The sequence below is a fragment of the Triticum aestivum genome, chromosome 6D (assembly GCF_018294505.1).
Source record: "Triticum aestivum cultivar Chinese Spring chromosome 6D, IWGSC CS RefSeq v2.1, whole genome shotgun sequence".
In the NCBI taxonomy this organism is placed as follows: Eukaryota; Viridiplantae; Streptophyta; class Magnoliopsida; order Poales; family Poaceae; genus Triticum; species Triticum aestivum.
Window position 1 is genome coordinate 371,714,940 of NC_057811.1, and position 11,633 is coordinate 371,726,572.

Sequence of the window (11,633 nt, forward strand, 5' to 3'; positions counted from 1 at the left end):
CATTTTATGGGCAAATTTTAAAATCCTTTTCCACATGGCAAATATCATTGCAACTCATAACTTGTGAAATCTTTTACCATGGCAGATATCTTAAAACTCTTGCAATGTCTCGAATCCAGTTTTTGCCATGTTACCAATACACATTTTGCCATGGCAATATATCATTACAATACACATTAAAAAAAACTTTTTGCATGTCAACAATATTTAAACTCTTGCAATGTCTGAAATCCAATTTTCGCCATCTCACCAATACACATTTTTCCATGGCAAAAATCGTCATAACTTTTGCCATGTCAGCACACAAATTTTGAGATGTTACCAATACAAATTTTGAATGGAAAAAATCTTACAACTTTTGCCATGTCAACAATACAAAATTTGCCATGTTTCGAGGACAAATTTTGTCATGGAAAAAATCTTACAACTTTTGCCATGTTTACATTTTTTAGTTTATGTATCATGTCAACTTTTGTTTTGGGATCATGGAAAAAAATTATTGTATGCATCATGGCAAAATTAGTGTATGAACCATGGCAATTTTAGTGACCATGGAAATATATATATTTTTGGACCAAATTCACAATTTAATTTAAACCATGGCAAACTTATTATTGGGAACATGGCAATTTTAATTTTTGTAGCGTGGCATGTTTTTAGACCATGGTAATTTTATGTTTGAGATCATGGAGATTTTATTAATTGGATCATGGTGATTTTTATTTTTAGCCATGACTTTTTTTTGGGGTTAATAGTCATCATACAATTTGCAATCCAACATAGGTTTTGCCATGGAAATTATCTGTTGCCATGATAGTTGGATTTTGCCATGTAAACTTGTATACGGGTTGCCTTGATTTTTCATAGTCTTTTTTGAAATATACCATGCTAAATTTATAAATCCAAGCTTGGCATTTGTAATTCGTATTTTCTGTGCCTTTTTTGTATTATATGAGAGAGCGATTTTCGTTCGATCGATCATTCCTCCATCGGCAAACCTTTCGTTCGATCTAGGAGCCTTCCAGACGGAACATCAGGTGTATATTGGGTCCTTTTTCTATTTATTAGTAGTGTACGTTTATCCGTGTTGCCGTCACCCCCGACCATCATGCCCTGGTACGGAGTCGACCTCCGGCTCAGCCTCCACTTGCAACACTGTGACCAGCCATGTCATGACCTCGGGGGGTGAAATCGACTGACATGAAAACATTTTTTTAAATGAGTAAAAAATCAAATGCCCGAGGAATAGCAATTGACATGAAAAGAGATTTTCAAGTACAGCACATTACATTACACACGTTGCTGCACTGATCTACACCATATAATCCTGGCTTCAAAAAATCACCATATAATCCATTCACAACAAATAAATCAATCGCATACGCTTGGATGAAAATTCAGTTGCCCATATTTACACCATCACATATGAATCTGATACAGTTCACAGCTAATGCCTGGCGCTACCAATAGTTCCCGCAGCTGCAGGTGCCACGCCGGAACCGGTGGAAACGGTTCCGGTCCCTGACGACGACCTCCCTCCCGAAGATCTCCGATATCAGCGCGCTGTAGGCGTGGCACTCCTTGCTCATCCGAAGGTTGGTGACGACCCTCACCGGAGTGCCTTCCGGCGTGCTGAGCAGCCCGAACGCCAAGGCCAGCTTCTGGCTGTGGGCGGCGACGGCGCTCCGCTTCTCCTCGTCGTCCGCGTCCAGCGCCACCTCCGACGTGTCTGGCTTGTAGCCCTCGAACCGGAGCTGCCACTCCATCTGGTGGAGCATCTCGTAGATGTCGGCCGTCCGGCGGTGCGACCGGTCCTGCGACGTGAACCGGTGCATCTCGCCGTGCACCTCCACGGCGCTGAACCCCGGCGCCTGCGCTAGGCCCCTTTCCACCGCCTCCGTCCGGAGCGCGGCCGCCTCGTCCCAGTTCTCGGCCCTGGCGTGCATATCCGCGAGGATTATGTAGTCGCCGGCGTTGACGGCGCCGCCGAGGCGCGCCAGCTCCCGCAGCGCGCGCTCGGCGAGCTCGATGTCGCCGTGGATCCGGCAGGCGTTGAGCAGGCTCCGCCAGGCCGTGTCCGTGGGACCCGTGGGCATGCTCCCGATGAGCGCGCGCGCCTCGTCCAGCCTCCCGGCGCGGGCCATGAGGTCCACCATGCAGCCGTAGTGCTGCGCGTTGGGAGCCACCTTGCGCTCAAGCCGCATCCGGTCGAAGCACCGCAGGCCTTCCTCGAGCAGCCCCGAGCGGCTGCACGCGTTGAGCACGCCGACGTACACGGCCTCGTCGGGCTGGTGTCCCTCCCTGATCATCGCGTCGAACACCTGCAGCGCCTTACGCCCGTCCCCGTGCAACGCCAAGCCGGACACCATGGCGCTGTACGTCCACTCGTTCTTCTTGCCGTCCATGCTGTCGAACACCGCCGTCGCCTTCTCGATGCAGCCGCACTTGGCGTACATGTCCACCAGGGACGTCTCCATGAACGTGTTCAGCGTCATGGTATTCCTCAGCAGCGCGCAGTGGACGCTCCGGCCGACGTCGTAGGCGCCCAGGTGCGCGCACGCCGAGAGCGCGCTCACCATGGAGCTCTCGTCGGGCCTCCACCCGTTCCGCGCCATCGCGCCGAACGACTCGAGGCAATCAGCCCACCGCCCGGCCTTCGTGTACGCCGCGAGCAGCGCGCTCCAGGACGCCGCCGTTCTCTCCCCGGCCTCCATCTGCTCGAACGCCCGGCGCGCCAACTCCGGCTCGCCGCACTTGCCGTAGAAGCTGATGAGGCTGTTCTGCGCGTGCTCGTCGTGCTCGAGGAACCCGAGCTTCACGGCGTGTCCCTGCAGCTGCCTCCCTTGCCGCAACGCCGCGAGCTGCGCGCACGCCTTGAGGACGAACGGGAACGTGTAGCCGTCGGGCTCGACGCCGTCGTTCAGCATGTCGACGTACAGCCGCAGAGCGGCCGCGGGGTCGCGGCCGCCGACGACGTGGCCGCGCATCAGTGTGTTGTAGTCGAACGCCTCCGGCTCGTCGAGCGTGGCGAAGATGGCCGCCGCGTACTCCATGCTGCCCGGCCACTCCCCGAGCGCGCACGCCGCGAGGAGCGGCCGCAGGTGCGGCGGAGAGCGGTCGAGGCCGAGCTTGACGTTCCTCGCGTGCGCCTTCCTGACCTCGTCCAGGCCCCGCACGGGCCGCGCCGAGACCGTGGCGCAGCACGGCGCCTGCTCCAGCGCCGGCGCCGGGGCGGCGGTTCTTGGCGTGGCGGCCTGGTGCTGCGGCTGGGGGAGCACTAGACCTCCCACCATGGCGCTACCATCGGCGTGCGGGACAACAGGGGCGATGAGAGTGAGACCGTACCATCGTCGAACTGCGAACGAGTGGCTAACATGGAGCTGGGGCGTCCACACGAATTGGTTACCGCGAGGAGTGAAAATCCCACGTCCCTCTGCTAGCTTCCTCGTTGTTCACTCGATGCGGAGATGGAACTGCGCGGGGGTAGGATTTCGTGGCTGGGAAGCGGTGGTGGGATTTTCATGGGCTGTGGAATGTCATCCAGGGGTATGGAGCGGACAAATGGCAGATGGGCGGAATGGATGCTGTCACGGCGTCATTAGGCTGGGGATAAGATCCATTGCCCGGCCAACTGGGCAAGCAGCGACACTGCGACAGGATGGCAGCCGGGGCCATACTCTGAAGGTCTAATTAATCGCTCGTGTTACTTAGGACTTGGATCTACCCTAGAAATGGATTTAGGATCGGATCTTTCATGGTTATCTCCGTTTTTCAGTACCGTGTCATTGATAGCAATTTTTTAGTAGCTTACCAAGCAGGCCGCTTGGTCTTCAGTACCATATCATGTGGTGGTGCAAATGTGTGATGGGTTTTGCTATGGCCGCTGCTAGGCGTAAGCCGGCTGATCTTACGAAAAGATCAGCCGCCTGGCTAGCCGTTCATTTGCATCGATTTGATCTGCTTGATCCCTGGACCAGCCATCACTTCCACCACGATACGCCCATGTATCTTACGCAGCCACTCCAGCCAGCCATCGAATGCAATGCAACGTCCTTTCCCACGCGACGGGCGGCAGTTGGCCCCGAACTTCTACTTGCACCACGAACTTCTACTTGCACGAGATGCAACGTACGTCCACGTTGCATCAGCTGTGTCACCGGTCATCTGAAAGCAAAACGCCGGCGAGCTCGTCAGCACTGGCCACGGCTGCAGCACCGACGCAATTGCGACCATCTCCTGAAGCATTAGCGATGCTCCGGCGACCCGTCGATGCTTCGTAACAGCACCGGCTAGGCTTCGGCGACCCGTTGATGTTCCATCAAAGCAATGGTGATGCTCCGGCAGACTGGCAAATGCTCCGTTGCAGCACTGGCGATGCTGCGCCGACCCGTCGATGCTCCATTGCAGCATAGGTGATGCTGCGCCGACCCGTCGATGCTCCGTTGCAGCACTGGCGATGCTGCGCCGACCCGTCGATGCTCCATTGTAGCACAGGTGATGCTCCGGCGACCCACCATGCTCCATCGTGTCACCGGTGATGCTCCGGCGACCCGTCGAGGCTCCATTGCAGCACCCGCGAGGTTCAACATCCCGACGGCCCGACGATGCTCCATGGCAGCACCGGTGATGCTCCAGCAACCCATCGATGCTCCATAACAACACCGGTGATGCTCCGTAAAGCTCATTGAAGCATGCCCCGTTGCACGGCCGCGGACTTCGAAGCTGTGATGGCACGCCTCATCGTCATGGTCGTCGAAGCATTTCGGCGGTCGTCTACGTCGTCGTGGTTATCAAAGCATTGGCATGACCTTGAAGCATGCCTCGTTGCATGGCCACGGACATCGACGTTGTGATGGCATGCCTCATCGTCATGGTTGTCGAAGCATTTTTGCGGTCGTCTACGTCATCGTAGTTATCGAAGCATTGGCATGACCTTGAAGCATGCCTCGTTGCATGGTCTGTGCTCGTCAAACGACGTCATGGCATGTCCCGCCGCCCTAGTCATTGAAGAATTGTCGTGGCTGTCGAAGTTGTCGGTCATGGAAGCATTGCCACGGTCATTGAAGCATGCCTGTCATCGTGGTCATCAAAGAATCTCCACAAACGTGGATGTCGTCGTGGTCGCCGAAGCATCGCCGCGACCATTGGAGCATCCTCATTGCATGGCCGCGGTCATCAATGCCATCATGGCACGCCTCGTCGCCCTAGTTGTTGAAGCATTGTTGTGGCCGTCGAAGTCATCATGGTCATGGAAGCATTGGCACGACCATTGAAGCACGCCCGTCGTTGTGGCTGTCGAAGCATTTCTGCAGTCTGATGGCGTTGTGGTTGTCGAAGCATCACCATGACTATTGGAGCATGCCTCGTCGCATGGCCGCGGTCGTCAACGCTGTCATGCCATGTCTCGTCGCTCTAGTCATTTAAGCATTCTCGTGGCCATCAAAGTCATCATGGTCATGGAAGCATTGCCACGGCCATCGAAGCACGCTTGTCGTCGTGGTCATCGAAGCATTCCGCGGTCATCGATGTCGTCATGGTCGTCGAAGCATCTCCGTGACCATTTGGAGCATGCGTCGTTGCATGGCCGCGGTCGTCAACGTTGTCATGCCATGTCTCGTCGCTCTAGTCATTAAAGCATTGCGTGGCCATTGAAGTCGTCATGGACATGGAAGCATTGCCACGGCCATCGAAGCACGCTTGTCGTCGTGGTCATCGATGTCGTCATGGTCGTCGAAGCATCTCCGTGGCCATTTGGAGCATACGTCGTTGCATGGCCGCGGTCGTCAATGCTGTCATGCCATGTCTCGTCGCTCTAGTCATTAAAGCATTGCGTGGCCATTGAAGTCGTCATGGACATGGAAGCATTGCCACGGCCATCGAAGCACGCTTGTCGTCGTGGCCATCGAAGCATTCCGCGGTCATCGATGTCGTCATGGTCGTCGAAGCATCTCCGTGACCATTTGGAGCATGCGTCGTTGCATGGCTGCGGTCGTCAATGCCTTCATCGCATGCCTCGTCGCCCTAGTCGTTGAAGCATTGCGTGGTTGTCGAAGTCGTCATGGACATGGAAGCATTGCCATGGCCATTGAAGCACACCCATTGCCGTGGTCATCGAAGCATCGTAGCGGCCGTCGACGCATTGCCACGACAAATTGAAGCACGTCTCATAGCATGGTCGTGACTGTCGATGCTGTCGCGGCACTCCTTGTGGCCATTGAAGGTATGTATGGCGCATAAGAGCATCTCCAGCCGTTGGAACCCACAAGAACATCACCGAACCAAAAAATTGATGTCTTGGGGATCATCCGGCGAAATAAAGAGGGCATCTTCCCAGTCACACCCCACCCCAAGCAAAAGTTTGTGAGGAGAATGATTAAGTGGGCCAAGAAAAAGGACATGTGGTGAGACACGATTCGCCGAAACTCCCGCCGGCGCCCCCAAGAGACCCCCAGCGCGCCGGGTTTCGCCTGGGTTTGCCGGCGCTATTTTGACGTCCTGGGGGGCGTTGGGGGCGTGGCTGGGCCGTTTTTCGGCGAAAAGTGTCGTCCGAGCCTAAAAAGGTGTCCTGGGGAGGCTAGTGAAGATGCTCTAACACCCACGCTCCCATGGTGAGCAGCCTCGCAACATCCACCCAATGCATGTCGGTGAGCGGCTTAGCAGCACCGGCGAGGGATGCGTCACCCCCGTCTTTACAGCACCTTGATGCAGTAGCAGCTCTACCACTCCCCTTCCAGCATCACCTCCAAGAACGCCGGCAACCGCCGCTCCCATCGCAACGTCGCCTCACAAATATCACCGCGCATCATCCCGAGGGCCGTCGTATCATCAGCTCCATCATCGCACAGCCGTCGAAGCAACGGCGCCGACCGCCCCTTCACCACGCCGGTCGCAACACCGACGGCCGCCATCCATGCAGCCCCGTGGCTTTGCAGAATCGGCAGCGTCAATTGTAGCACAGTGTTCTCGCAGATTGAGAGAGCATCCATCGGTGGTGCCGTGGTGAAGATTGAGAATGGGGGGGAGTGGTGGGCCAGGCTACGCGGTTCGTGCGGGATGTTTCAGAGGGAGGCGTCGTTTGTTAACAATATCACTACGCGCGCATGATTGGATTTGATCGAACGGCTACGCACCCGGCTGATTTGAGGGAGCTACCTGCCCGCTGGAAGGGAGTGTTTTCCTTTTGCTATTTCTCAAAGGAGTGACCATATTTCACTCGGACACCAAGAATCACGTGGTCTTAAATTTAAAGATTCCGTGCGAAATTAAAGTGACAAGAAAGTAGTACTACCTCTGCATACAGAGCATCTTATATTTGTTTACAGAGGAAACATATATTTTTAGGTGAGGAGAGGAGAGAAAAATCTATCTATCTAACGGCTATGAACATCAACCAAAATAATTATTTCCAAATCAAACATACATCTACTCCCTTTTTGCAAATATCTTACTGCACCACACAATGAAAGGTTGTTCCTTCGTGTTTTATTTAGGTGCGACATAGTTATGTCACATCTAGATGAGTCTTAGACACACTCTTTTTTTTATTTGTTTTTAATATTTGTTTTTTGTTACCTTTTGGAAGGATATATATAAACATTCTAAAATTATATAAACACGTATTCTAACATGGGCGAACAACTCATTTTTCATATTATGAATTTAGAAAAAATGAACATTCTCATTGTATGTAGGAATATGTTTTATCCATTATTAAACTTAAATTTGGGAATATTTTCAGATTTGTTTTTTACCTTTTCATAAAATGTAGAAAGATTTGTATAAATGGGCCACATCAATGGCTGGCCCGTTAAGCTTTTCCTTTCAACGACACTTTTCCTGTTGCGGGAGGTGCACCGTCATTTTGTACTTTTGTGCTAAAGACACGCAGTGGTTGGTGGGACTAGAAAACCATGGTGTTTCCTATTTGTCACCTATTGTGATCTAATGTCCACAAATCGCGCATAGCCGAGTAAGTTAAGCGTCTAATCTGGGCTGGCCTATCATTTAGCTAGGTTTTGATTCCTGATTTCTTAGTTTTAGGTACCTACTAGAAGGCTTTTGTCTTTTCTTTACTGGTTTCTAATGGTTTTGTTTTCAAATAAAAATATGCCGACCAAAAGTGAATCACACAACCCAATTTAACGCATATGTTGCCCATATCCACATAGCCATAGAATCAACATTGTTTTCTGGAAATACCACTTTCTTATTGACAAAAGATATCTTCTTGCTTTATAAATAAAACTTTTTTCATGTGTATAGAAGATGAAATACCCCCTTTTGCTGTGAGAGCACATCCATCCCCGCGGGGACGCTTGTGCATGTGTAGTTTACACATCTAGCAATTCCCTGGAAATTTAAAGATGAAATACTCCCTTTGTCCAAAATATATGGCATACTATGGTTGCCTGACCTGAACATCGATCATCTATCGTAAAAGAATTATACAATTTTTTATAGTTACGAATCACAATCACATGTAGTTTCTTCTGGATGAGAATCGTTGAAACCCAAGTTTATATATCAGTACATATATGTTATTGAATTAATCATTAGTCAAGTCATAAATTTAGCCCATTAAGTTATAAGCTACATTTAGCAAAGGTGCTCATAAAAACATGAAAATGGTTACGTTATCATGGGTGCACCATCATCCTCAATTGTTCCCTTATTGGGTAGATACTTGCATGCTTTGACCTTTCTTTCACATTCCAGAAATAAGAAGGGACACATACATGAACAAACGCACACACCCAACACATTTCTAAATTACACTATGTCGATTTTGTGAATCCAAATTTCTGTTTACTCACTATTGTATGTATGACAAGCACCAGAGGCATTCCTTGTAGCACCATGGGGCATGAGTGTGATGCAAAGCTTGATGCTCGCTGGAGGTGGGAGACATAGCACACATCGATGGAGATTGCGAATGGGGCTGAGCGATGGGTGACCGAGATAAGGTTGGAGTTGGTTCGTGCGAGGTGCTTTCAGAGAGGCAACGATCACACATCGTATGATGACCTTTTGATCCAACAGGTACACACCCGGATGACACGATCAAGCGATCAAGCGGCTGAAAACTGGTGTTTTCCTAAATCATATCCACATCATCAATGGGCTCATCATGATGTCGGGATCACATTAAATCCACAAGAACAAGCGGCATGGGTTGCATCGCACTTTGGCCCATGAGGCTGAACTATTCGGGTCATATAATATTTGTTCCATTAAATAGCAATATATTCTTTTTCGGTAAAAGAATAATATATTACCGAAAATAGCGAGGACTAGAGGAACCAACATATGTCATGGTTGAGCAAATCGAGCTTATATAAAAAACATCAATTTTGTAAATGGAAAAAGTCCAAAACAAACGTTGAACTTGTAGACCAAAGCTAAATCGAACCCCGAACTTCAAATCACTGAAATCAGCACACCGAACTATCTAATCCCGGTCTATATTAAATCTTGGACGCTTTTTCGAAGGGATTGTCGACGTGGCAGCTGGTCGAACTGGGATCGCTGGCGACTGGGCCGGCCCACCAAGCGCGAAACATGTTTTTTCTTTTGACTTATAAAAATACCAAAAAGAAAAATACTCATGGGGAATCGAACTTAAGATCTGCCGCTACTAAACTCATCATGTAGCGACTCCACCTAATAACTGTTAGTGATAAATAAAAGGAGCGAAAATATTTAACCAGACTAATTAGCATCCAGATTCGAAAACATTTTAGAGTTTTTTAAACATTTTCTTGAAAATAATCAACAATTTTAAAATCCGGATATCCTTAAAAGCAAAAACAGTTTTTTAAAATTGTGAACATGTTTGCAAAAGTGTAAAGAAATTTTGGAAATACGGTTTTTTTAAAACACAAACAAAGTTTCAAACATGACCATTTTGAAATCCCTGAATATATTTTATACCTGAACCATTTTTAAACGTGATTTTTCAGTAACAATTTTTAAACCTGAACAAAATTTTGAATTGAGATTTTTTTTCGAAAAGATGACATTTTTAAACATAATCATATTTTGAAAAATAGGAACAAATTTTGAATCCTGAACAATATTTTAGAATGTGAACATTTTCTAAAAAACTTAATAATGGGGAAAGAATCGTACTTTAATTAATTTTTTCCAGGTTTCAAAATTGTTTGTGTTTTCAACAATTTGTCCTTTTTTGCCAAAAGGTTTCACACTCTAAAGAATGTTCTGGGCTTTAAAAAATGGTTCATGTTTAAAAAGTCATGTTTCTCAAAAACTGTTCGTAAAACAAAAAAAAATGTGCAAATTTTTAAAAAATGTTTGGAATTTTAAAAATTGATTTTTTCTTCGAGAATATTCGGATTTGGAAATTGTTGACAAATTTCAAGAAAATGTTTCAAACAATTGTAGAAAATGTTTTCAAATCTCGACGCTGTGTTGGTTTAAATAATTTCGCGCTTTTCTTATCTGAGCAACGGCAATCAGTTAGAGTGGCTAGCAGGATGTGCGTACTAGCGTTAGGTTGGAAGTTCGATTCACAAGCCTCTATTTTTTCTACGTTTTCATGTAGCGTGGTTCGGAAAAAATATTGCAAAAAAAAGATGGGCCGGCCCAGTCTGGCCGCAGCCACCATCCCGGGTTCCATCCGCAACGTCGACGATCCCTGTTTAGTTTAAAATAGACCGGGATTAGATAGTTCGGCGTGCTAATTTCAGGGATTTGAAGTTCAGGGTTCAATTTAAGTTTGGTCTACAAGTTCAAGGTTTGTTTTGGACTTTTTCCTATGTAAAAGAATATGCTACACTTTGTTTAGTTTATATAAGTGAGATGGAGAAGTAACATAGTTTTGCATTATCACTCCCAAGTTTTGTACACAAAATTTTCCAAGTTCTCCACTAGAGGGCACGATCGGATGGCGGGGAGTGCGCTAGGCAGACAACAGCGTGAGGCGCGGATCAGATGGTGCGGAGCGTGGATGCCCCTAGGAGGCGGGCAATTCACCATCCTTTAAAGGAGTAATTGCTGCCAAAGTAAAGATACTTAATGTATTTGACCCAACTTTACATATCTTCATGGCCTACTAAACCAACCAACGAAATGGTGAACCGCTGGTTCGACTGTTTGAAAACCTTAACCGACAACATCACCAGTTCGGTTTTTTTAAACCACAAAATTAGGGCACCACCGGCGATGGATTTGGAGGAGCCATGACGACCAAGATGGCGAGCCAGCGTCCTCTGATGACCTGTTGCATCCTCGGGCCTAAAAGGGCGACCAAGATCATTTCTCATGGCAATGATGTCGTGTGGTAGGTAGTGCTGCTTCAAGATGGTATCTGCGGCGAGCAGCTATAGAAGTTTCGTGGACCAAGGGGTCCCGTCCCCATCATCAGCGGGATTGGAGTCGTCGGGAAGTAGCTTTTGACCTGAACGCGTTTTCACGTTCTGTCCAGGGTCTTCTTTGTTAGTTCTAGGGACCCCTTTGTTATTTCTTTTTCTCGTAGGGTCCTGTGTGTAAGATGTAGATGTTGTATGCCACGACTTCAAGTTTTTCAATAAAAAAACACAAAAAAGTAATGAAGCATCTGGGGCCTTGGTTCCCCGCAACTCAGCAACGGATGGATGACGCAGTAAATATAAAGA

General features: G+C 48.7%; 1 protein-coding gene across 1 annotated transcript; it reads right to left on the reverse strand.

The window, feature by feature from the left end:
• Nucleotides 1-1,295: 1,295 nt before the first annotated feature.
• Nucleotides 1,296-3,572, reverse strand: LOC123145167 (pentatricopeptide repeat-containing protein At1g31920). The gene has a single exon (XM_044564505.1). It carries the CDS (start codon nt 3,291-3,293, stop codon nt 1,461-1,463), a length of 1,833 nt encoding a protein of 610 aa, XP_044420440.1. The 5' UTR covers nt 3,294-3,572; the 3' UTR covers nt 1,296-1,460.
• Nucleotides 3,573-11,633: the final 8,061 nt, after the last annotated feature.

Coding starts and splice junctions, on each gene's coding strand:
- LOC123145167 (XM_044564505.1), bottom strand. CDS start 3,293: ATGGTGGGAGGTCTAGTGCTCCCCCAGCCGCAGCACCAGGCCGCCACG.